We start from the raw sequence: 24,839 nt of genomic DNA on the forward strand, positions 1-24,839 counted from the left end.
TAGAACAAAGTGCCCCGTCTCTAACAGTGACGATCCATGATCCTCCTTTTGAGAAACTTTGCTCAAAGAAGATTGAACTCTTTTGCTAGAATCTGTATGTTGAATGAGAGGATATACTTGATTTCTTATATGAAAAAAAAAAAAAAAAGAACTATAAAGCTGTTAAAGCTGTTGATTAGAGCAAACAGCAGTCGTGTTGTACAAATGGTTGATGTACACAGGAAAAAGGAGGCTGCTTTATGCGTTTATGATCCGTTGTTGTACCAAAAAGGGATCTTTAATTAGATTAACACATAACATATTTTTGATATATACAAATATACTTCTACCTGGTAGTTATTATTATGATCATACTAATTGTTGCTGTTATTGATACCATTGTTTTTACTCTTGATTATGATTTAAGAACTAAGCTATATAAAAAGAGAGTCTCTTAACCATTTTTTGTGATATAAGTTAATGAATGAATGATATATTGCACTCATGACTTTAGGATTAAGGAACAAATATTTTCTAAGAAAGGTGTTTAGATGCTAAAGGAAACTAGCGTCAGAGGTCATATAACAGCTTGCACTCAATTAGATTTGATACCATCTTTATTATTACTAATTATTATTATAATTTTAGTGATAGTTCTGCATACTCAGTTGGAATTTTATAGTCTTATTATTATTGTCACCAAAATACACACCTTTATTTTTATCTCTCGTAGATGTCTACTCCAGACGGAATGTTCTTGCATTCTTCTTTACCATTAGATATCTGTACTCGATGCAAATTTGAATCTCATCGTTACCATCCTTTATAGTGGTAATTTCACCTTTCACAAGTAGACCTCTTTCCAGCACCACAAGAACATTTTGCCAATATATCCATCTTACAACCCAACCAGGAGGAGCAGTTCATGACCTCGGTAGAAGTGCGAGTCAAGCTTCCCGACGAGCTCAAGCCCGCGCTGGTGGATGATTGGGACCTGATCAATAGGCAGCGCAAACTGCCTGTCGTCCCGGCGAGGGTCACTGTCGACACTATCCTAGCCGACTATATCAAGGCCAAAACTAGCACGAAGAGCATCACGCCAAATAAGTAAGTTTCGTATTTTTGAACCTGTGATTTTCTTTGTACAATAATGTTAATGATGATGATGATGATTATATTGATGAAAATGATAATAGATATGATAATGATTATGATAATATTGATGATTATGATGATGATAATGATATTGCTCGGAATTATTAAAATTGTGATACACTATGATCATAATAATGACAATCAACATCATCAGTCATCATCATCGTCAATATCAATATCAGTATTAGTATTATTGTTATTATTCTTTTTTTTCATTATTATGATTATTACTATTATGATTATTATCATGGTGATTTTTTTTCTTACCTCATGAGACTGTTTGATAGCCGTTATTAGCCCTTATTTTATTATGTTGTTACCCCTGAAGGCATCAAATATGGGTAATAAGCAACTCTTCTACATTGCACAATTCACCTAGTTCAGCCATTTCACAGCCAAGAACTCTGATCACAGGGGAGAAGTGAACCCTGCCACAGAAGCATTGATATTGAACTAAACAGTTCACTTTCTGTTTACATCTCATATGCCCTGAAGCTCTAAGGCACACGAGATTGATCAGGTTCATTTATTTATCCTTATTCAAGGTCAATCTTCAGTAGCTTTTCATGGTTTATAGGGGTCAAAAAAAGACCTCATCTGCATTATATAGGGCATTGATTATGGTAGAAATGTATGCCTTTCCAAAATCATATTGGGACTCCCAATTTTGGCATAGATTTGAAAGCAGGTATTGCAAATCTGAAATGGCTCTTGCCAGTGCTTTTATTGTGAGATTAGCAAGGTTTTTTATAGTATTATATCATGGAATAATGTTTTTTTTTTTTGTAGTGGTCTTGGTGAGAGTCTCCTTAGATTACCAAATTCTTTCGTAATTTGTGGGTCACAACTCCTGCGTTGAACGCTTGCCATGATTGACTAAATTACATAAAGTAATTCCCATATGGGCATTTTCCTACATGCACAGATCTTAACCCATTGCCGACGGGGGATAGATTTGCTTACACAGGCTCCAGGATGAGTTTTATTTCTGATCGAGGCAGCTTCTGCAACATAATTTGATTTTTCCCACTCCCTTTTAGTCACTCATTGTAGAGCTAGAGACATTTTTGTGTTTTGTTTTTTGTGTTTTACTATTTTTAGAAATTTATATCTGTCATATCACAGGCTCCATCAACTCTGCAGTTGACTAAAATTGTAGTTCAGGATCCATATCAACTCATTTTTTTTCTTTACACTCAATGTGATAGAAGTATTACTGTTTTAGGGGGGACAAAAAAACAGCTTTATTTTTTCGTATTTCTGTGCTGTCACGAACAAACACGAAACTTATAACCATCCAAAATGAAGAGGTTGGGAAGAGGAAGGAAACTTGTGCTTTTGACTGTGAGTGCCACAATAAAAGGCATCCATACTGGCATAGGGTCACATTGTATGCATTGGGCATGGTGTGACTCACATTCCTCCTCTCTTTCTGCCTGCACATCTTTCATCTGCGGTACTTTAGAGCAAGAGGTCGGCAACTTGCTATGTGCCATCCCTTTATAGAGATAGTGCTTGCTAGAGACCGTAGATGGGTGCCATTCAAGGCTCTCTCTCCTGCTGGTGCTAGAAGAAAGTGGTGCCATCTAGGTTTTGTAAGTGAGTTGAAAACCATTTTGCTTATTATTACGGCAGTTATAATAATTATGACTGCAATTGTCAACACCACTCACTCATTACTTATAGTACAATAAAATAACATAGTGATCCAGAATCCCCAAACGCCATGACGCCCATTGTCAGGCAAGAGGTCCTGCGTCATGTATGACAAAAAAACACGTCATCCGTCGTTAATGGGTTAAGAGCAGGTTAAGGTTTTCATAAGGAAACCACAATAGCATTTGAACAAGGGGTTTAACCCATTCACGCTGGTTGACTTGCTGTTATGTTTAGTGGTTTTTGGGCAGATGCCGATGACAAGATATTTAGTCAAGGCCGGTGCACAGGGTGATCAGGCGTACAGCGGTCGCTCGTGGCTAGTGCAGCCGAGAATCCCGAGGCGTTAGGCTTATGTGTTTGAATATCCCGGCATTTCGACCATTTAGAGCCGAAATAGCCCCGTCGTGAATGGGTTAAGGGCTGCATTAGTAAGGTTGTCCTAGGTCATGCAGACTGGACTCTACATGTGGGATTTGGGTAGATGGAAATATGAAAAATTTGGATGCTTATTGTGGCACTTAACTCATTCACGCCAGGGCAATTCCGGTTCCGAATGGCCAGAATGCTGCGGTTTTTGAACACATAAGCCTAACGCCTCGGGATTCTCAGGCGCTCTAGCCAAGAACCAGGGCTGTCTGCTTGGGGCCTTGACCAAAAATCTTGTTACCGGCATCTGACCCAAAAACCACAAAACGTGTCAGCACGTCATCTGGCACGAATGGGTTTATAGACATCAGGAAAGGAATGGTAATGTCAGCAAATGTTTATGGGGATTTGTTACAGATGCTTTTAACCCACTCACGACAGGGGCATTCCAGCCTTGCATGTCACAATGCCGGGGCTTTCGAACACTTAGGCCTAAATCAATTAAATGACTGGCACCATATGGTGTCACCCGGCCACCGGGCCCTTGAATGAGCGGTACTGTAGTGTACCACCCGTCCAGAGGGGTTAACAAAGTGTACAATGTTGCATGTTCTAAAAAATTGTGGAAATCAATATTAGGAACCTGATAAAAGTCTAATGTAAGCTTTTGTCACACTTGAAAATGTTTGTGAAAAAGCCATAGAATCAGGTTATCACTGTGTGAAAGTAGATAAAGAAAATTGGATATGGTTATAATGAATTTTTTTCATTTAAGTTTTGAAACTGGCCCTTATTAACCCATTGATAGCGGATGGCATGATTTGCTGTCAAGGCAGCATCTGTCGTAAACGTGGATGGCACCGTACCATACAGCGTAAACCCGCCACATGATTATACATATTTTATTAAAACCGCAGCCAATGGGTTAAGCGATACAAAGATGTTCCTTAGTTCTCAGTGCCATATTTATATTTCATGCAGAAGGATTTTTTGAAGTACCTTAATGTACCCTATTGTACATGTAACACAGTGATATATGCACCACCCTCCACTCATAGTGTATTGCACGTACATGCACACTCATACCACGCAAATGAGCCCCCATGCATGCACACTGTCGTCCACCCCCCTACCTCTCCCTCTCCCTCTCTCCCTCTCTCCCTCCCCCTCCCTCTCTCTCTCTCCCTCTCCCTCTCCCTCTCCCTCTCCCTCTCCCTCTCCCTCTCTCCCCCTCTCCCTCTCTCCCTCTCCCCCTCTCTCCCTCCCTCCCTCCCTCCCTCCCTCCCTCCCTCCCTCCCTCCCTCCCTCCCTCCCTCCCTCCCTCTCTCTCTCTCTCTCTCTCTCTCTCTCTCTCTCTCTCTCTCTCTCTCTCTCTCTCTCTCTCTCTCTCTCTCTCTCTCTCTCTCTCTCTCTCTCTCCCTCTCCCTCTCCCTCTCCCTCTCCCTCCCTCTCCCCCTCCCCCTCTCCCTCTCCCTCTCCCTCTCCCTCCCCCTCTCCCTCCCCCCCTCAGTCTTTCTTTCCAATCCTGTCAAATACCAAGATCAAAATTCCAACCAATTTTCTTCTTTTTTGCCTGTAGGGAGAGTGCCGTCCAGGAGGTTGTTGCGGGCTTGAGAGAGTACTTCAACGTCATGCTCGGCACCCAGCTGTTGTACAAGTTCGAGCGGCCGCAGTACGCAGACATTCTCCAGGAACACAAAGATAAACAAGCCAGTGACATTTATGGGTTCATTCACCTTATTAGATTATTTGGTAAGTTGATTGAAAAGTTTGGAGGGAGTTGAGTTGACTTTATCAAAGATTTTCCTCAAGTAACTCTGATTACAAAACTTGTCTAGGTTTCATGTATTTAGATAATCCAACTAAAATCATTGATAATGAGCATGAAATTATTATTATTAATATTATTGTTATTATTATTATTATTATTATTATTGTTGTTGTTGTTGTTGTTGTTGTTATTGATATTATTATTATTTTTTTTAGTTCTAATACTAATAGAAATATTACTCATCCCCCTATTCAGTTCGACTGGGTCAGATGCTGGCGTATACGCAGCTGGACGAGAAAAGTATTACTCTGCTCAATTTCCATTTGCAGGACTTTTTGAGGTAAGTTTACAGATTTATATATATATATTTTTTCTGATCTAGGGTGTGGTGCCTTGATTGTTCTAGATTCGGTTTCTTCAAAGACAGGTCACAGTCGTGTAGTGGGGCTCGAGCTAGTTTGTCACTGCATCTCAATAAAAAGGATAGTGATATAAAATAGAGAAATATTACATAAAAAAAAGAAAAAAGAAATGCATTAGTAGACTAGGTAGGTAACCCCAAAAAAGGTATTTCATATCAGATAAAGAAAGGTGTAAAAACTATTGATAAATGTGCAATACTGTCCAGTAGGGTGTGAGGGTGATACATGAACCTTAACTGTGTTGTAATGAAAGTGAAGAACACTGATAAGTTGAAGTTTTAGCCACGGTCTACCATCGAGATCTTGTTTTATTTATGCTATTTGTTATTGTAGAATTATTTGTAGATATTGAAGTGAATAGTTGTCACATGTTTTCATGTTTACTTTTTTCTTATGGTTGTGCTTTTTTGACTTGTAGTTATTAGTCATATTTGGAAGGTTGTTGTTTATATTCTATCGTAATTCAGGAAGTTCCATATCATGAATTGATTTCTGTAATATAATTCTGAGGCGCGGCAAGTTTTGCACGGCAGCTTTTATTTTGTTATCTGATTTATCGTTTAATTGTTGACTTAATAAAATCAATTAAGAATATGAAGGTTGGAAAAAAATCCCCTTTTCTACTTCTCTGTCTTAGATTTCTGCCTAACAAGAAAATTCCAGAATATTCCACCCGTTTCCGCATTCCAGATTTATGGTGAAAAACATGGAGACCTACTACAGCATTCAGGACTACGGAGTCGCACCGCCGGAATACCAACGTAAAGCCATGTGAACCGAAGTTTGACCTTAAGCCGGCTCGACCTACGAATAATGGGGATAATCTCAGTGAAATTGAAACGTGCGAGAAAGGTGAAAGTAGTCCTTTTTATACACGATTCCACGAGGAAGAATTAGATTCCTGTAGGAGAGGTTCAGTTTGAGGGACATGGACTGTAAGAAAGTGGGAAGAGAAATCCAGTGTGTTGTTCCTTGAAAAAGAACTTGCTGGCTTGTTGTTTCTCTGTACCATGATGATATACTTAAGCTTTTCTTTTCTTTTTCTTTTTTTTATATAAAATAAACATAACAGAAAATCTTGTGATGTTATAGACCCCACCCCAAAAGCAAAAACAAAAACAAAAAAATAATAATAACTCGGTGTAGACACTGCAAATGTAATTACTTTACGTTTAGAATATATGATTAACTCCGTTCTAGTAATGAAGTACAAGAATATGGCTGCTAGAGGCAATTTTTTTTTGTGCTTACTCCAATAAGCCCTTCACAGTACCTGGAAGTTTGGAAAAGAGTTATTGTTGGTAATAATAAAGTTTTATTATACTGTCTCCTGTATTCATAGTTCCACAAAGTGTGAATTATACATTCCAGTTATGTTGAAGTGTTACCCATGGAAAGGTACATATCGTTCATATGCATACAAAGTATTTTGCAGTTTGTGGTACTTTGAGGACAGATAATTAATTAAAGCGAGGAGATATCAACGCTTGGTGGTCAGATCCAGATATGGCATAATAAAAGTTTTTTTTTTTTTTTTTTTTTTTTTAAGGTTTCAAATTCCAAGAGATGGAATTTTTTCTTCTTCTCATTTTATGTAAAGATATTTTCAACTTTTTTGTTGGAATTGGTAATATGGAGTATTACCATACATATTATGTGCTAAAATACAGAGAAAGTTTATTGGTAAGATTTCAAGTGAACTTTCAAAGTTCTGCTTCTGGAACCCTTCATTTTAATTAAGTATCCTAAAACATTCCTGCTTTGTTTGCGAGTAAGGAAGAGTTCGTGTATTATTGTTTTTTTTTCTGCGGAGAATGTCACACCTGTACAAAAATATATAGCTGTCAATACTTCACTTATTTATGCTTTATTTGAGCACTTAGTGTTGATATATATTATATGGTTGTACATATGTCTGTACAGCTAACATTGTACAAATTGGTGTGCACAAGCATTTGGCAGGAAGAAACAGAACTGTTGTAAATTATCATGTGTAGCAGCTAGGTTTTTCCTACTGAAAGTCAATACTACTTTCTTGGTGGTATTGTGATGGATGTGATTTTTTAAAGCCTTTTTTCAATAAAATGTAGATCTATTGTTTGGCTTGACTTCAGTATCCAGCAATTTTAGGTTTAAGTATTTAGTACAGTGCGTATCGGTGTTATCTTAAAATTAATGTACTTGATTAGCAGATGGTTGTTACTCACTAATTTCAAAGCTCTCATCTAGCTGTGAGCATATATTGATTTACTGATATATATAGGTTTCATAGATAAATATATATTTTTTCACAAGTATATAAGGACTAGTTATTTATTTTAATATTTCAGGAAATTCAAGTCTATCAACAATTGATAAAAAACTAACTTTTGATCATAAATCCCCTAATGAAGCTTTGCAGACCCAACCCTCACACATATGATAGCAAAGCCTTGAATATCTGTTATGCTTTTTTTCTTTGTTTTGTATATTACTTTGCTAATGCTTATTTATATTCGTATTTGGCATTGCTTGTGAAGCTGTCAAGTGGCCCGAGATGTTTGAACAAACTATTAAGGAGAAAAGACCCATGATAAGATCGATTATTAATTAGGAATTATCAGCAACTACCAGGTCAGCCTATGCTAAGTGCACTCAAAAATAGAGGAATGACATCCACTAAGATAGGTCTTGACATTCTTAAAGCCAACTATTCACACATCTGTGCTATGTCAATAATCAGTTAATATGAAGTTTTGATTGAGAGATGCAGATTTTTGCATGGCAATGTTTGAAATGTATAAGGCTATTATAAACAATAGAAAGGAATAAGGAAAATTATCCAGAGCTAAATGCTCTCTACTGTACTGGGACAGGCTACCCTGTCTGTCTGAAATGGTTGCTCTCATCATTGTTGATTCTTTTTATTTCGTTGTCTATTTATATTTTTTTGGCAAGTAAAATCGAGTGGATTCTATAATTTAACCAAAATTGACATTGTCATATTGCAATTATTTACATAATTTTCAACCACATAGTAGTAAAGCAAATCATTGAAAATGAACATAGTGACTTCCCACTTGCATCTTTCATTTCATGTTGAATTTTCCACAAGCAAATTCTCTTAATGCCAAACATTAAAATTACTTAATTAAAGAGCAATACATTAATCTCACAAGCAGAATTTGGATTGAATATTGGTCTACAGTACTGTTGGAAATTGTTTTCTTTTTCCAGTAATGTTATTTGACTATGAAAGAAATCTTTCATGCAATTCAGAGAACACACTCGGGGACAGAGTGCATTCAAAAAGAGGGAACCATTGAAATACATTTTTTGTTTACAAAATTTATTACACGTTAAACAAACAGTGTACAATCATTCTGTAAGTATAAGATCCAGATTTAAAAGTTGAATAATATTATTAACTTATATATTATTGATAATTCATATATTGTAAATGCATGACGCATAAAAGGACTGATTGCAACTCGAGTTGAAGAAGGTGAACCTATGCACACCCTTACATACGGCAACAGAGCAAGAGAGACGTGGGCCGACTCCCAGGGCGAGGAACCCCAGCAAGGCGCCCCGCTCCGCGAGAGAACGGGGGAGCCTTGGCGAGGCTCGGCGCCCCTTGGATCCCGGAGCTCGAGCGCGGCGCACGAGAGCAGCCCCGCTCAGGAACTGCCGTCGAGGGCCACCCTGGACCTCCGGAGCCCCGGGACTCGGCCATTACACGGCGGACGTTAGCGTGGCGGGCCAGGCGGTGATGATTGGAGGTGGTGGTGGTAGTGGTGGTGGTGATGGTGGTGTTGGTGTGGGGCGCGTCTCGGCCGTCAGTCAAGTCAGTCCGCAGGGGCGTGATCGTGCTGCGGGTGTGGGCGGAGTAGTGGCCTCCACCCACACATCCGCTGACACGGACGCCCGTCCAAGCACCGTGTTAGCGCCCACCAGTGTGCCACATTTAGAATCCTGATAATTCTGAGAACGCCTGGTCCATCTCATCCGCAATGTTCTTATATTTTTCTTTTTCATTAACAAGTTCATCTGTAACAGATGGGTGAGATATTTTACAGGCAGTCCACCGGCTGACGGTGGCAGCAGCAGTGGTCCTAGGCTCATCTTACTGCCACTCGCTTCATCGTTGGTCATGGTCGTGTCGGGATAACAGCGTAAACAACAAAACAAATTCATTTGATAATAAATATTTATTTCTTTATGTTATTAAGCCATAGAATACATGAAACCTGTCCTTTTGAAATGAACTTCAAAATCTAGGTTCCTGAATAAAGATTACCTTTTAATAACATTAAAATTACCTATATGGCAGACTTCACCAACGTTATCGAATGATTTAGTGATGATATTGACTCAATCGAAGGTCAAATGCAACACATAAAAAGAAGGAAAAGTAAAAAGATTCTTATAAACTGAATGACATAAGCTTATGAAAAATAGGTTACAGGCCAGCTGAGGGCATAGGAAGAGAGATGGCAGAACAGTTTGGAGCAGAGAGTGTTTAGTAGCCAGACAGTTCGCTGAAAGTCTGGTCCAGCTCGTCGGTAATGGACTTGTACTTCTCCTTTTCGTTAACCAGTTCGTCTGCAAAGTAGAGATTAACAAACACAGGTCAATTAACACGGCCAAAAAAAAAAGAGTTAGTTCCCAGAAGCTGAAGGCGACTGAGGTGAGAAGAGAAGTTGTTGAGGAGAGTTGGGCGCCGAAGCAGCCGCCGCCGCCGCCGCGCGTGATTACACAATCTACTAGCAATCCCTGACCAAGAAGGACGACGACGTCCTAGTAGTAGCCGAGAGCTCGCTACTCGTGGTCGAACTGGGAGAGAAAGGGGACGCCTCCACCCACAGGTTCACTCTCTCCGGACACAAAGTTAACACACCTACCCACTTTCTCAATATTTACATTAGCATCGAATCAAATAAAAAAATTTATACTAATTGTACATGTTATCCACAAAGTGAGAGCCTACTTGTTGAACAGCTGTACAAAGTTACGTGTGTTTTAAGCCGTTACAACAATAAGCAAACAAGTTCCATAAAAGACCGGTAGATGGCAGTATTATAACAAGAGGCAGCCAGGCCTCCGACACAGCGGACTGATGGAAGGAGAGGGAGAAAGGGGGAGGTGCGGCCACGCCCTTGCACCGAGACAATGCCCGCCTTCTAACCCCGCCAGGACTTTGCTCCTGACGGAGGGCGCACCTGGAGGCCGGAGGGAGAGAGAGAGTATACTATAAATATATCCGAAAGGCCAGCAGGAGCATCATCAGGACCGCCACTGCACTGGCAGAGAGGAAGGAGTTGCAATGGTAACACCTTCTAGTCTTCTTCTCCTCCTCCTCCTCTATCTCCTCCTCTGCCATGCGAGCTCGCGATCCTGATGGTGTCCTGCGGCTGCACCATGACTCATTGTAAGGTCTCCTCTCAAGTCTGCCAGCCGTCGAGGGGGGTCGTGGGGGGGTAGAAGGCGGCAGTCTAGTAGGGGTTGGGGGTTGGGGAATGGGGTGGGGGATGGGGAGGGGGGAAGGAAGGAAGGGGAAGTGCACGAGTCGGCCCTGACGCTGACGAAGGCGATCCTCTTCCTCTTCCTCCTCCTCCACCTTCTTTCTCCCTCTTGCCGACTAACCGACTAGCGGCGGGAGGTCGGGGGCGGAAGGGAAGAACAAAACAAAAGAAGGGAGAGCAACTATTGTGGTGGTGGTGGTAGTAGTAGTAGTAATAGTAGTAGTAGTAGTAGTGGTGGTCATGGAGGAGATCGGAAAAGTTATGGACAAGTAGTAGTAGTAGTAGTAGAAGTGGTGGTGGTAGTAGTAGTGGTGGTAGTAGTAGTAGTTTAGTAGTCGTCAGGGTGGAGAGCTCAATAGCCAGACATTTCGGTGAAGGTCTGGTCCAGTTCGTCGGTAATGGACTTGTACTTCTCCTTCTGAATGACAAGTTCGTCTGCAAGGGAGAGAGCGGGAGAGAGACTGGTTAGTTTGGAAAAGGACGACTGTGAAAACACTTACGATTCTCAACGAGACCGTGGGGTGGGGCTTGTCCCATCTGTGCAACCCCCACAACCCCATCCCCACCCCCCGCGGTCGAAGTTGAGAATCGCAACACATTATTGTTAGCACCTTTCTGGATTATTAGTTCGATACTCTAGTTACTCACACACAAGTAATGCATTCTCAGGATAACCCCGGCTTGAACTATTAGCCTACAGCACTGGCGGATTATCCTGATGAAAACATGTTACCAACATGCTGTACAGTCATCTAGTGCCAGAACGGTTCCCCTCAATGTTTTTCTTTTTTCTTTTTTTAACCATTAAAATCCGTATGTTTGTATATTTCTTTCTGACCAAGATTCATTTCCCAAGTTTAAAATTATATAATGGCATCCGTTGTTGTTGTTGTTTTTGGGTATATGACTAGGATTTTGAGCTTACGGGCATTTTCATATTTACTGTATGTGTACAAGTTGAGATATATATATACACCCATGTATTCTGACATTAGTACAAGCTGTGTGTTTGATGCTTGAAATCGAACAAAGCAAGAACACCCTTGAACCCCAATCATGAATAAATAATGCCATGTAGAGACAAAGTACAGTTATTAGGTATGCATAGAGTGCCCCATCACCCAAAACCAGAGAACAAAAATGAAACCAAGTGTAATGATGTTCCTCTGAGGAGTGTTAACTGAAGCGTGTGGCCCTCCAAGAGGAAGAGAGGAAGGAAAGAGGCGGTTACGTATCGAAACGCTGTTGTTACGATGCCAACCTGTGACTTTCTGCTTCTTCCAATGTGTCCTGGGCTTATTTTGTCTACATGTTCTGGATGTCCTGTAGGGTGGCTTCCATGTCTGCCTGGAGCAGCCTATTCTTATCTTTCTCAGCTACTAGATCGTCTGCAAACAAAACAAAAACACACACACATGCAAGGTTAAATGAACAAACAAAAAAAAAATTAATTAAATTAAACCGTGACTGAATGGGCTACATTAAAATATCTATCTAGTGGTCAAACTAAGATACAAGGTAAACAAAAATATAAACACAAATGGGTGTTAAGACACACAAGTTACAGCAAAAACACAAACTTATTACAACTAAACACAACAATTAATAGGTGTATATGTATATATAAATCACAAATTAAAATGTAAAATAAAATACACACTCCATGCTACCAAAAGTAATGTAATGCACACGCGTTACTACACACACGTCCTGTCAACTCTGTACCTTATGGATCGTTTGTCTCTAAGAGTAAATGCAGGAACACTCGAGTCAAGTCCGGCCAGCCAGCTCAATATTTACTCAAGTCTTAGCCATTCAATAGGAATCTCTTTCTCAATATGGATATATACGTGTCTGAACACATACATATATAGATTTTAATATGACAAGATTATATATATATCTTTTGTAACGTCTTGGTGAATAAGAAATATTGCACTGGCTGCGCTCGAATCCAATACGACACTGGTGAGTAATTAAAGCAACACGTCGGGCGTTTGGTCACTAGGTATGATAAAAAAGCAAGGTCAAGTCAGGTCTATAAAGAGCAGGGAGACAGATGGCGAAGGGGGGGAGCTGGGGTGGAGATTTCACCGTCCATTCACCTAGGTCTCGACATCAAGTCAACACGCTTTTCTTAATAGTGCTTTTAAAATACTGAATTTAATATTCTCCATTGACCAAGTGAAGAAAGAAAAAAATATATATAAGAGCACGCAGTGTTGACTAGAGCCTCTTCAAGGAGAACCGCTAGTAATGGACGGAGTGTAAACTGTATTCAGAAGGATAGTAGTAGTAGTAGTACTCGGTTGTAGTGAACTTGTACCGCGAGGGACAAGCAACCATAACGGAGGTGGTCCACTGGTTCGAACTTCTCGACTGATTGGTTCTTTCGTGGCGTGTCCATGTGTGAGAGAGAGAGAGGGCTGGAGAGTACCTGTCACCTGGGCGAACTTAAGAGAGTTGCACTGAGAAGCTGCACGGTGCGGCTCGGGTGGAGGCTTAATGTACGTATATATATAAATATATACATATATAGGTAGAACATCAAGCTATTGCCTACGCTCAGAGGCTCGAGAGAAAAAAATATATATCTATGAAGTCTAAAGACTCAGGACAAACCCTGGTATATCTAAGTCTCTTGCTAAGCAGTCACAAAAAAGCACAACTATCGTTGCTTTAATAGGAGTCACTCTGAGCAAGGTAGTTGATTTTTGTTTTTTGTTCTTTTTTTTAGGGGAAGGGGTGACTAGTGGAAAACTATCAAATAACTAACATGAATGGAACTGAATTGTGTTGTGAAGCCACCATGGGCTCAGAGACGAGATGTTTCAGGGATTAGGATGGATTTTGAACCCACGGATTACGGATCAAAAAGGGGTACTTTCCTGAGTCTATGATTGTACTAAAGGGTATTGAAAAAAGTCATAAGGGATCCATGAAAGCGTATGCTTATCAAGAGTGTGGGTTGGGAAGAGCATTGAAGAGCTGGAAGAGGAGGAGGAGGAGGCAGGGAGGGAGGAGTAGCGCCAAAGATATTGATGACACTATCCTCCCTCCTTTCCTTCCTTCGCTCTCTCGTGGGCCCTTCAATTATCAACTACAATCGGTCAGAGGTTTTCTAAGTCGTAAAATAAATATATATATCTATATCAAAACAGGAGAGAGGGGGGGGACTATTTCAGAACTCAGGATGAAAAGAGGAGGGGCAGCAGGTCAGTTTGCGGTCGTTCTGTTTCTGCAAGTCTGTGGTTATTACTGCTGGTCTTCGGAGTCTCTGGTGGTGAACACTTTTTTTATTTTAACCTTTCGCCGCCATCGCCTGTTTCCCCTCGACGTGGGATGCGTCCGAGGGGAGGCGCGGCGACCTACAGTCCATGATTCCCTCAACTACGATAAGCCTTGAGGTCTTCCGGTTTATGCTTCTTTTAGAGACGATAAAAAAAAAATCTATGGAACTCCTACTTCGGTTATAGTCGTCTGAGTAAAGACTCTTCAAGACTACAACCACAACGGAAGAGCCGAGCCTAAGGGCTTTCTCTGGCTACTGCTAGGCCTAGGGCTATCAACGGTCAGCGGGATAAAAGGGCTACTGTACAGGACTAGATCCTAGAGTAGTCTTTTTCTTTCTCTGTTCAAGCTAGCTGAACCACGGCTACCTACTCCTCAACACAAATATTCTCACAACAGTTTAAATGTCTTGTAAAGAAAAAATAAAACTTAGAGAAATGCTAAAGAACTTACTGCTTTTGAAAGATAAGTTAAGAAACTTGTTCATTAAAGATTACAAAATAAACAAAACGGTTACAAACAATTAAAGATTGAAAGGTAGAGAAAAAAAAATTGGCATTGTTTCGTATATACAGTAACTGCAAAGATTAAACAAAAATGACAGTTCATCTCTGAGAGAGAGTAAACAAAAATAAAACAGACACTAAGAGAAGGAGTGTTTAATTGTATTAGTCTAGAAGGGAATGTTTTGTCACGACTGGAGGAGGGGAGGTTGAACTGCAACACGGGTTAGCAAGGCGTGTGACTCGGCCAGACACTGCTATACTGGCGGCAACAGTCTGCAGTTGCTTAAATTGTCATTCTTCATGGCAGGAAAATAGAAGCGTAAAAAATTAAAGTTAAATGAAATTAAAAAAAAAAAAATTAAGAGAGAGTAAAATGTACAACGAAAGCTTGTTCCTCTGGCGCCGGGAGAGGAGAGAACACTTGTGCAGATGTTAGGCACTGGCACTGGCACTGGCAGTAGTGGCGATGATGCGAAGAGATAGAAAAAAACAAACAAGAGTAACAGCCAATAGGTATGATGTCGATTCTAAAATAAGAAGCCGATGGATGAAAGGTGAATAAAAAAAGAAAGTCGATTTCCGCAGTAAAGTTGCCACTGGTATCGTATCTCTCTACCTAAACTGAGAAGAGACACGTAGAAAGACAGGTCTATTATAGATTATAGAATATAAATATATAAAACTATCTTCTGAGGCGCCGACGGCCCAAATGGAGGTACTTATGTGAGTGTAGACGTGGCTATAGCAGTGCCGTAGTCGATCAAAGGGGGTCATTTGACGATTGGGCAAGGGAGGGCGACGCTCAACTAGCTATTGAACTTTAACGATTTTTTTTTCTTAATTGAGAAGAATAAAAGTGACATTTGATCTATTTCCTGATCCAATGGCATTTAAAAGGAGGCTTCGTCAAAGGCTAAGAGTGAGAACAAGTTATTTTTTTTTTCGTGATCATTACTCTTTGAAATTAAATCGATTGTTATCTCATTATACAGAAAAATATTAAAAAATGAGAAAAAAAGAAGTCGCTACGTTAGAATGCTTAATAATCTGCTGTGCCATATTCCCGAGGCACTTGAGAGCTGCCAAAGTATTAAGAACTAAAACAACAATTGACAAAGGACAATTTGGGGGATACGGGAGGAGACCAAGGGACACCGAGCCTAGTATTTTTTTTTTCTCCAAATAATCGTTACAACACGATGACGACGTTACATGACGTAACAACGTTGCAGTGACAGACGAGGGCACGATAAGTTTAAGGAGTATACAAGTAAAGTGTGACGTATATGTGTGCGTGCGTGTGTGTGCGTGTGTAGGACTTTACGGTGTGAGGGTGAGGTGTAGTGTGCTTGGTTGTGCCTGTGTAGTGAGTGTGGTGCCTGGGAGTGTTTATACGTACCTTCGAGCCTGTCGACCTCCTTCTGGAGCTTCTGCACAGACCTCTCGGCGAACTCAGCACGGGCCTCAGCCTGGTGGGGAGACAGGGGAAGGAATCAGCACCGTGGAAGGGGCGAGGGAAGTCAGCGGCGCTCTGCCCGCGAGTATTTCAAATATATCCAATCACAGTTTTCCCCCGCGCCCGTGCAGTGAATGACAAAACCCCATATGTATGTATTCATTAAACAAACGACGGCAGCCAAAGTGAACGTGGCCAAACGAAGCAATTAGCATATACGTACCTGTTCAGGAACCCGCGGCACCAAAAGCACCATCACCACTTAACTTACAAGCAAGACACCAGCGGCAGTGCGAGCGAGGGTCTTGGGGCCGAGGGCGCAGACGGGGCACACCCAGCACCCAAGACCCGCCACAAGCTGCACACTGCACACCCTTGGCATGACAAAAAGCTGAGAAGTATAAATGCCCCAAAATAAAAGCCCAAGTGAAAGAGGAAGAATAGGAAGAAGAGATTCCTCCACCGATGAGAACGAACGAAGAGGAAGGGAAGATGGGAAAGTCCTCGTGAAACTATATCGCACTGGAGTCTTCCGAGAGTGGGGGTTTCAAGGGGGAAAAAATTGATAGGATTCTGCTGCGGTTCCAATGGCGAGCACAGCAGTCCCAATGATTATGGGAATCAAAATAAAGTGGGAGGGAGGGAAAAGGAAAGAAATTAAAAGAGGCTCAACAGATTCTAAAGAGGCAATCTCAGTCCTTAACACCACCCGAAAGTTCAAGTAGAGTTCAAGCAATTTACCTTTCTCTCAAAAGTGCACCTACTACTGTATGCTATTTCTGAACAAGAACTTATTGACGTATGCTGGCGGACGCGTGCAATACAAAGATACCTTTCCCATGTGGAAATTGTGAAGCTTGAGCGTGCTAGACCAGACCGTGGATTAGTAGAAGCATAGTTCATGAATTTCTTTTTGAAAAGAGAGAGGGTGAAAACAAGGCCTTTCCCGTGGCCTTGCACCCGATTGATTAATAATTAAAAAAAAAGGAGCCGGTCACCCAAAATGCATGAGACAAGGACGAGCAAATTCCAGAGAGATGAAAAGGGGGAAGCTGAACCGAGAGACAAAGGGGACGCCGGAAGTACCTCTCTCATGCGCTGGCTTAACTCCTTGATCTGCTCTTCGAACGAGTCCTCCCTCTGTGCAGCCTAAAACAACATCAACAGGACGTTCGGTTAGCGTCGTCGGGAGCTTTGTACAACATTCAGCCACAAGGGAGACAATTACAAAAAAATAAAGAAAGAAAAAAACAAAAAAACAAAAGGGGGTTACACGAAGGTGGTGGCTGCTGCTACGTCCGTCGATGGCTGCGTTGCTGTTTTTTTTGTTTTGTTTTTTCCCCAGGGAGGTTTTCTCGAGTGTTAAAACCGAGGCAGGGAAGAAAGGCAGGAGGTGGTCCTCAGAAGAAGGGAGTCGAGCGTCCAAAGAAGAAACACCCACACATACACACACATTCCCCTAAGTCGAAAGGACCTTGCAAATAGAGGGACCAGAGGCACCGCCGCTGGCTGGAAAGTGCTGCCCCTTCCACAGCTGTTGCAAGCCCGTTTCTTTCGCGCTTCGCCGTGCAACGAGACGCGTTAAGAAACGGATCGGCAACAGGTTTCGAAGGCGGCAGCACGGCAGCACTTGCCCCATGCACCCGATCCTTCCATCCTGCAACCATGTCGAAGTCTTACCTTATTTATTCCCCACAACACAGGGACGTACCGAAGCATACACCCCGAAAGGAGAACGACTGGGCAAAGCCTACACAGGATCCAAGAGGGAAAAGAGATAGAGAGAGAGAGAGAGAAGAGAGAGGAAACTCTACGACCATTTCCAAAGCTGTAGAAGAAGTCCGTATCGTAGCGAAGGAAACTCTACGATCGTGAGACGAGGAGGAGATAAAAGAGAAAATCTAGCTTGACGGAAAGGGAGGGGGGAGAGAAGCCCGATAATCCGTCCTCATGTCATTTACCTCTCTCAAACTTTGTGTGATACTTCTCAGCTGTGTGTCCATCTTGTCTTCTCTTTGCGCAGACTGTCAGCGTTTTAGAGAGAGAGAAACAAAAAACGATCTAGAGTTAGTATTCAAAATAAGAAACACACAAATACACTAGTACCGACGGAAAGAAATTGGAGAGAAAAAAAAAATCTGTATTAATTGAATGCGGTCAGTTCGCTACACACACGCACACAAACACACGGAGTTAAAGAGTCGGTCACAGAGCGATCGTAGAAAGTTTTACCATTTTGAAATTCTCGGATAAAACCGTAGCCAAGTCCAGTCGAGAGAAAGAGAGAGAAACAAAAGGCGTTTTTCTCTCTCTCAATGGAGTAAAACTTTCTATAATTGCTGATACATGCCGATGATAAATGATTTATCATCACCAGTAATCAAAATACAAGAGAAATAATGAAGAAAGAAAATAAAAATAAAAAATAAAATACTGGGTTAATATTCCTACACGGAAAGAGATGTTATTTGGTAACAAACAACACGCTGGCCGGGGCATCTTGCTGGGGCCTACATCTGAATCATGGCATCTGTCACGATGTCAATAAAAAAAAAGGAGGAAGGAGAAGGCGGAGAAGGATTAGGGAGGAAGAAGAAGAAGAGGAGGAGAGAAGAGATCCGAGGAGCGAAAAACACAAGTGTTTCTCTCTCTCTCTCCTATCTCTCACTCTCACTCTTAGTCTCTCCTCCCTAACCATCAACAGCTAAAAAAAACACACAGCAAAATAATAAAAAAAACATCAAATTCTACATCATCCGGGTTGCATCATCATCATCATAATCATCATCATCATTACCGCCTTAAGCTTGTTGGTAAGGGTCTTAATCTGCTCCTTGTAGGCCTCCTCGCGCTGGTTAGCCTGTTAGAAAAGGGTGACATTTCTTATCCATCAGGGTAAAGAGGGGGGAGATAGACCCTTGGACGAACGGGTGTACCTTAGGAAGAGCTGAGGTACCTTTTTTTTCTTATTATTATTTCTGAATAGGAGATTATCTGATTATGTACATATGGATTACATCCTATCTATCTATCTATCTATATATATATTTATTGTTCTTGAAAGGCATGGTAGAATATCTAAATCCCTCTGATACCCTGTGCTCTTCTTAGCTTCTATAATGAGTAAATAAGGAATCCCCCTTAAGACAAAAAGAGAATCTAACCCAAAGCCCGATTCTTGAAATAATAATGATACTAAAATCAAATCAAATCAAAATCAAATGAAAGACCTACAAAACCCATCCCAATTTTTATCTAAGTTGTCCCCCTCAAGTACGATACGAACGAACGAACCCTCGAGACTATGGGAGTCATCGACAAGTTATAAACAGAAAGAAGGGGGGGGGGTCTTTACCTTCTCCTCAGACACCTCGAGGGACTTCAGGTTGTTGCCAACGACACGCAGCTCCTCCTCAAGCTCGACGATCTTTCTGCAAGTTGCAAAAGAGGGAGGAGGCCGTGAGAAAGTCTTCGTAGAGTGGGGGGGAGGTATATATAAGGGTCTTTCTTCTTTGACGTTACGTTTGGGGGGGGGAGGTTGAAGTGTAGAGAGAATATTTATAATCATGACATGAAACTGGGTATGTAATTATCCTTAGGCAAGTGACACTGGACTAATTAACGTGTCGCAATCATCTCTAATAGACAGTGAAATGGCACTAATTTCTCTAGAATGCTGACGGCACATTGGCAAGACTCAAAACATGCCTAGGCATCTAAAAGAGGAGGAGGAAGAAGAAATAAAGAAAAAAGAAAAAAAAACACGACCCGGTGAGCGAACGAGTGATCGAGTAAAAAAAAGAGAGAGAGAGAGAGAAAGAGGGAGAAAGGGAGAAAAAAAAGAAAGAAAGAAAGAGAAAGAGAGAGAGAGAGCAAGAACTCACTCGCCTCATCTCATCTCCCCTTTCCCTTCCTTTTTCCTTCCCTTTCCTTTCCCTCAACCCTCAACCCTCAACCCTTTTCCCTCACCCTCTCTCTCCCTCTCCCTTTCTCTCCTCCGGATAAAACTCACCCTTCGGCCGCTTCTGCCCTCTCCTCGGCCCTTTCCAGATCGTTCTCCAGCATGACGGACTTACGGGCCAGCTGGAGGGGATCCCGCGAGCCAACAACACAGCATCACCACAACACAGCAATCAAACAAAGGCACTACAGTTACTCAAGTGTTTTTTTTTTTTATTTTAAAGATCATGCAGTGGAAATAAGGTCTATATATAGTGGAATATATATATATATAAATGTAAATAGGCAGGTAGGTAGGTAGGTAGGTAGGTGCTTGCTGGTAAATAAAGGAAAAACAAAATAAAAATAAAATCACAGCAAAACTGGGACTAAAGCTGGAGATGAAAATACTTTTGAACAACACACGGATGACCTCTGTGTGCAAGAGAGCGTCATCCTCACTATATTTCCCAGACTATGGGAAGCTCTAAGGAAGCTCCACCCTGGAATAACACACGAGGCGGCCGTGCAATGATAAACAAAAACAAAAATAAAATAAAAAGGTGAAAAGCCTCTAATGAGATCTACAAATTCAAAATAATAAATATGAAAACATGCAATCATAATAACAAAAATAATAAAAAACAACGAATGAAATCACACTCAATGTACAATACTAAAACACACACAACGAGAATATATAAATAAACGAATAAATCAGAGACAGAGAAAGCAGGACTCCGCTCCCACGAGGCAGCAACTAGAGCTGTGGCAATCCGCTATAGGCTGAGATTCCCCCAAGGCCTATGCACACACAAACACACGCACACACCTCTAGATAGACACTGCCTCTAGGGCTGATGAACAACTAAGAACTCGCAATGACGATCCCTCCTCGGAAAACAACAAACAAACAAACAAAAACAAGAGAAAAACATACTAGTTTATGAATTAAATTGAGGTAAATGGGAGGGACGAGTCACTCATCAACTGCTGTAGTTCTTAATTGGGGGGGAAATTGGAGAAATAGGAGAGCGGATCCCTCTCGCCTCTTTTGCGTTCTGGGATGGACTTAAAGAGTGCCTCTAGATTGAACCTTTATGTGCAATCAAAGCACGCAAATACAAAAGCTTCTTCAATGATTTTTTTTCCCCCTCAACGAAAAAAATCAGGGAAGGGAGATCCGCTACCAGAAAAAAAGGAAGAATAATTGTTGTTGCTGCTGCTGCTTCATGCACAAACACACACGACATTTGGTGTCTACTGAACAGGATTGTTCATTAAAAAAAATAATAAAAAAACGGGGGATGAGGAGAGGGAAGCACGGGGAGAAAAAAAACCTCCAGATCACAACATCGGGGACATAAACACCCGACACTTACGATTCACCAGTCTCGGCACGCTCCTCAGCACGCTCAAGGTCAGCCTCAACCATGGCCAGCTTACGGGCAACCTGTGGGTGTGGGGTTGAGAAGGACAGTGAGAGACAGCCAGACAGACGGAGACGCAGACGCAGACACGGGGGGAGAAAGACACGAGACAGATAGACGGACAGACGGACGGACAGACAGACAGAGCAAAAGCGCCCATGGAGAAACCGTGTATAGGGAAGTCTCGCTCTCAAAAGAATCACCGTGAAAGTCGGTTTGATGCTGTGGCTTAGATTTAAAAAAAAAGTGTATAAAGTTTATTTGAATATTAATCATGAAGGGAAAGTTGATTCTTTGCAGAAAATGATGATAATTGATACTACTAATTCTTGAGCATTTTGAGGTAATGTTAGTTCACACAAATTCTTATACATATGTGTTAACGAGACGGCTAACACACATCTAAACATGCTTTGTTTACTATCATTATTACTATTATTTCTTTTCTGAGGGACAAACTGGGCTATTTTGCATCTATGTTCCTGTGAAATGAGAGTTAGTCAACGATGTAAGATTGTTAGACAGAGACCTGGGGGTCGAAATTCGATTAAATAATCAAGTGTTATTTCTACAGAGTACAAGACAGTTGAGCTTAGAAGAGGAAGGAGGAAAATCGGAAGGAACATGACAGTCCTGGAACAAACCATATCGACCGGACGCCATGGGAAACAAACACACACACACGTGAACGGTTAGCTGTATCTACAGGACGCGGCTGGTGCAAACTCCGGCTCGCTGGCTAGACGTCAACACACGCGGTTAGCAAATGTGAAAGGAGGGAAGAAGAAGAAGAAGAAGAGAACAGGACACACGCTTCATTATGATTAATAGTATGATTGGTTCTCGCTCTAAGGGACACTGCCTCCATGCGGCAATCACCTCGTCGTATTTCCTGTCGGCTTCCTCAGCCAGGAATCGGGCCTCCTTGAGCTGGTTCTCCAGGGCGTCCATGCGCTCCTCGTCGGACAGGGAGCGGTTCTCGAGCACCTTGCGCATGCTGTGGGGAGGAGGAGCAAGCCCTGGGGTTAGCGGGGGAGACAGACGCCGCACAGTCTCACATGACTTATGATGCCTGCTGACTCTGCTCTCTTTCTCTGCTGCTCGAACTCGGACACGCCCGTCTGCTCTTGGGAAAGGTGATTAGAGCCTCGCGGCAGAGGGGCGCGTTGGCCGTGTGGACGACCCCGGGAAGAACAGCTTGCAGATACTTGAATTAATAGGTGGGAAGAAACCCCTTGAGAAAAGTGCCACTCCTGCAACGCCTTCCCTGGGTCGTCCACTCTCGCCTCTGCCTCGGGTGCGCGCCAGGGTGAGGGGCCCCCACATTAAGGGGCCCCCCTACCCCTTCCAAGGCACGCTGCTGACTACCAGAACCCCAAAAGGCTGGGCGACGCTCGTACCTCTTCGTACTTCTTGTCAGCCTCCTCGGCAATGTGCTTTGCCTGTGCGAGCTGGGCCTCCAGGATGCCCACTCGGTCGTCCTCCATGTTGGCTCGGTTCTCCAGGCATTTGCGGGCTCTGAAGGGGGTGGGGTGGGGGTCATGGTAGGGGTGGGGGGCGGACGGAGGTGTTGGTGGAGACGGAGAGGTGTGGTGGAGATGGTCCCAGGAAAGGCAGCGTCCAAATTTCAAGAGGGGGAAGTGACAAACACGAGTTATTATTGTGGCATTATTAGGACTAGCTAGCTAACTGCCCTTAAGTTTAGAGTCCTACCCGGCAGGTACTTTTCATTGCTGTGATAGCAATAACTATCTCAATAAGTTAGGAAAAAACACTTTTTTTATCTACTAAAGATCTACAAGCCAACAAAATGACCCCAGGTAATATACCCTTTCTTTTTCTTCAATTATGTAAAAAAGTGACAATCTGTACACCCTAACCTAATCCTTATAGTACCTATTCCTAAATAAACAAAACTGCAAACGTACAAAGAGTAGCTTCTCCGTGTGACTTTGGGCTAAGTGACGAAAGGCAGAGGGGGTTGCACTTACCTGTCGTGGCCTCGTCAACCCTGAGCAACGGGGACGAGTGGCCACCTGGCACTCACCAGTAAAGGGTGCCAATTTGGGCAACATCATGTGTTAAGCTACTATTTCAAAAAATTCCTATATACATGTATATGCGTATTACATCCTCTTATTCTTTCGAGACTCTCATTCTCTCCCCTCTATTTTTTGGCTTTTCTTTTGTGGATTTTTCTTTTTTTCGTTTTTTGCGATTTATTTCCGCGTGTTCAAACAAGCAGTACTAGGGCTTGGCTCTGGCTGGCCGTATGTAAGGTGTGCGAACAGGGCTGAGGGCGACCCCGGAGGGCGCCCCCCGCGGCCCCCCGCCCCTCTCCCTCCACACTCGCCACAGCCGCAGCCGCCGCAGCCGCCGCCGCTCGCCCCGCTACTGCCGCTCCCCGCCCACAAGCGCCCGCTGCTCCCGCCGCCGCCGCCTCCTCCTCCTGGGAGGACGGCGGCGGGGGGCGGGGGGCAAGCGGGCGCTGGAGGGGCGGCGCGGCGAGGCAGGCGAGCGTGCGCGCGCGCGAAGGGGCCCGGGCGGGTCAGAGCGCCTCCTGCGCCGCCTGCTCGGCCTGCAGCGCGGCGAAGAGGCGCTCGACTTCCGCCCCGATGTCGGCGATGCGGGAGAGGAGGTGGTGGGCGCGGGCGTCCTGGTCGTCCAGCACGGATACTGACCGCTCGGACTCGTCGGCGGCCTGGGAGGCCTCGGCCAGCTTGGTGGTGGCGGTGTTGAGGCGCTCCTCAGAGCGCTCCAGGTCCTCCTCGAGAAGCTGGATGCGGCGGTTCAGAGCGGCCACCTCGCCCTCAGCCTGCAAGGAGAAAAGGAAGGGCGCAATCAGAGTACCGCCTTCGGGAGAACATGCGCGGGAGACAGCCGTACAGCCGTCCAACACACACACACACACACACACACACACACACACACACACACACACACACACACACACACACACGCACACGCACACACACGCACGCACTCACTCGCCGACACAGCACCGTTCGCAGCGATTCATTCCTATGAAACTGAATGTGATGATTCTGTGTATCAATCGTTTTACTGAAGCAAATCATAAAATCATAATCTGATTAGCATAAGAAGGCAATTCTACAGTGAGAGCAAGTGCCAAACAAACAAAGAGTGAATGAAATAAATCATACAACAATGAATATACTGCCATTTTTTGTTTAATTGCAAATGAAGAAAAAGGCACAATGAAGCAAAGAATCTTAAATATGCCAACAAAAAAAGAAAGTATTATTGAAAATCATGAAACTAAATCACATTAAATATCCTTAGAACAAAAGACAAAACCGAGGGAGAGGAAGCAGCATCATTAGATCCGCCATGGAAGATC

General features: G+C 42.8%; 2 protein-coding genes across 53 annotated transcripts in view; one reads left to right on the plus strand and one right to left on the minus strand.

The window, feature by feature from the left end:
- Positions 1-7,450, plus strand: part of MRG15 (mortality factor 4-like) — a 25,424-nt gene extending 17,974 nt beyond the window's left edge. For all 3 annotated transcript variants that reach the window (XM_086534488.1, XM_086534489.1, XM_086534490.1), the window contains 4 exons: positions 893-1,086; positions 4,739-4,911; positions 5,186-5,270; positions 6,043-7,450. In XM_086534488.1, the coding sequence (XP_086390614.1) occupies positions 893-1,086; positions 4,739-4,911; positions 5,186-5,270; positions 6,043-6,127 (537 nt within the window). In that variant the 3' untranslated portion in view covers positions 6,128-7,450. The remainder of the gene's footprint in view (positions 1-892; positions 1,087-4,738; positions 4,912-5,185; positions 5,271-6,042) is intronic.
- A 1,441-nt stretch (positions 7,451-8,891) lies between these two features.
- Tm1 (tropomyosin 1) overlaps positions 8,892-24,839 on the minus strand; it is a 50,082-nt gene continuing 34,134 nt past the window's right edge. For 14 of the 50 annotated variants that reach the window (XM_043013173.2, XM_043013175.2, XM_086534531.1 and 11 more), the window contains 7 exons: positions 24,160-24,293; positions 22,358-22,475; positions 21,431-21,501; positions 19,465-19,540; positions 18,907-18,969; positions 16,053-16,122; positions 9,528-9,936 (listed from right to left, as the gene is read on the minus strand). In XM_043013173.2, coding sequence (XP_042869107.1) covers positions 9,854-9,936; positions 16,053-16,122; positions 18,907-18,969; positions 19,465-19,540; positions 21,431-21,501; positions 22,358-22,475; positions 24,160-24,293 — 615 coding nt within the window. In that variant the 3' untranslated portion in view covers positions 9,528-9,853. Of the gene's footprint in view, positions 9,382-9,527; positions 11,292-12,117; positions 12,245-16,052; positions 16,123-17,195; positions 17,259-18,070; positions 18,134-18,906; positions 18,970-19,464; positions 19,541-20,121; positions 20,193-21,430; positions 21,502-22,357; positions 22,476-22,878; positions 22,997-24,159; positions 24,294-24,839 lie in introns of those variants that run through there. The other 36 variants (XM_086534493.1, XM_043013178.2, XM_086534499.1 and 33 more) reach the window with 14 other exon arrangements.

Source organism: Penaeus japonicus, unplaced genomic scaffold (assembly GCF_977035675.1).
Source record: "Penaeus japonicus unplaced genomic scaffold, GWHDUDI00000001_assembly GWHDUDI00000041, whole genome shotgun sequence".
NCBI lineage: Eukaryota > Metazoa > Arthropoda > Malacostraca > Decapoda > Penaeidae > Penaeus > Penaeus japonicus.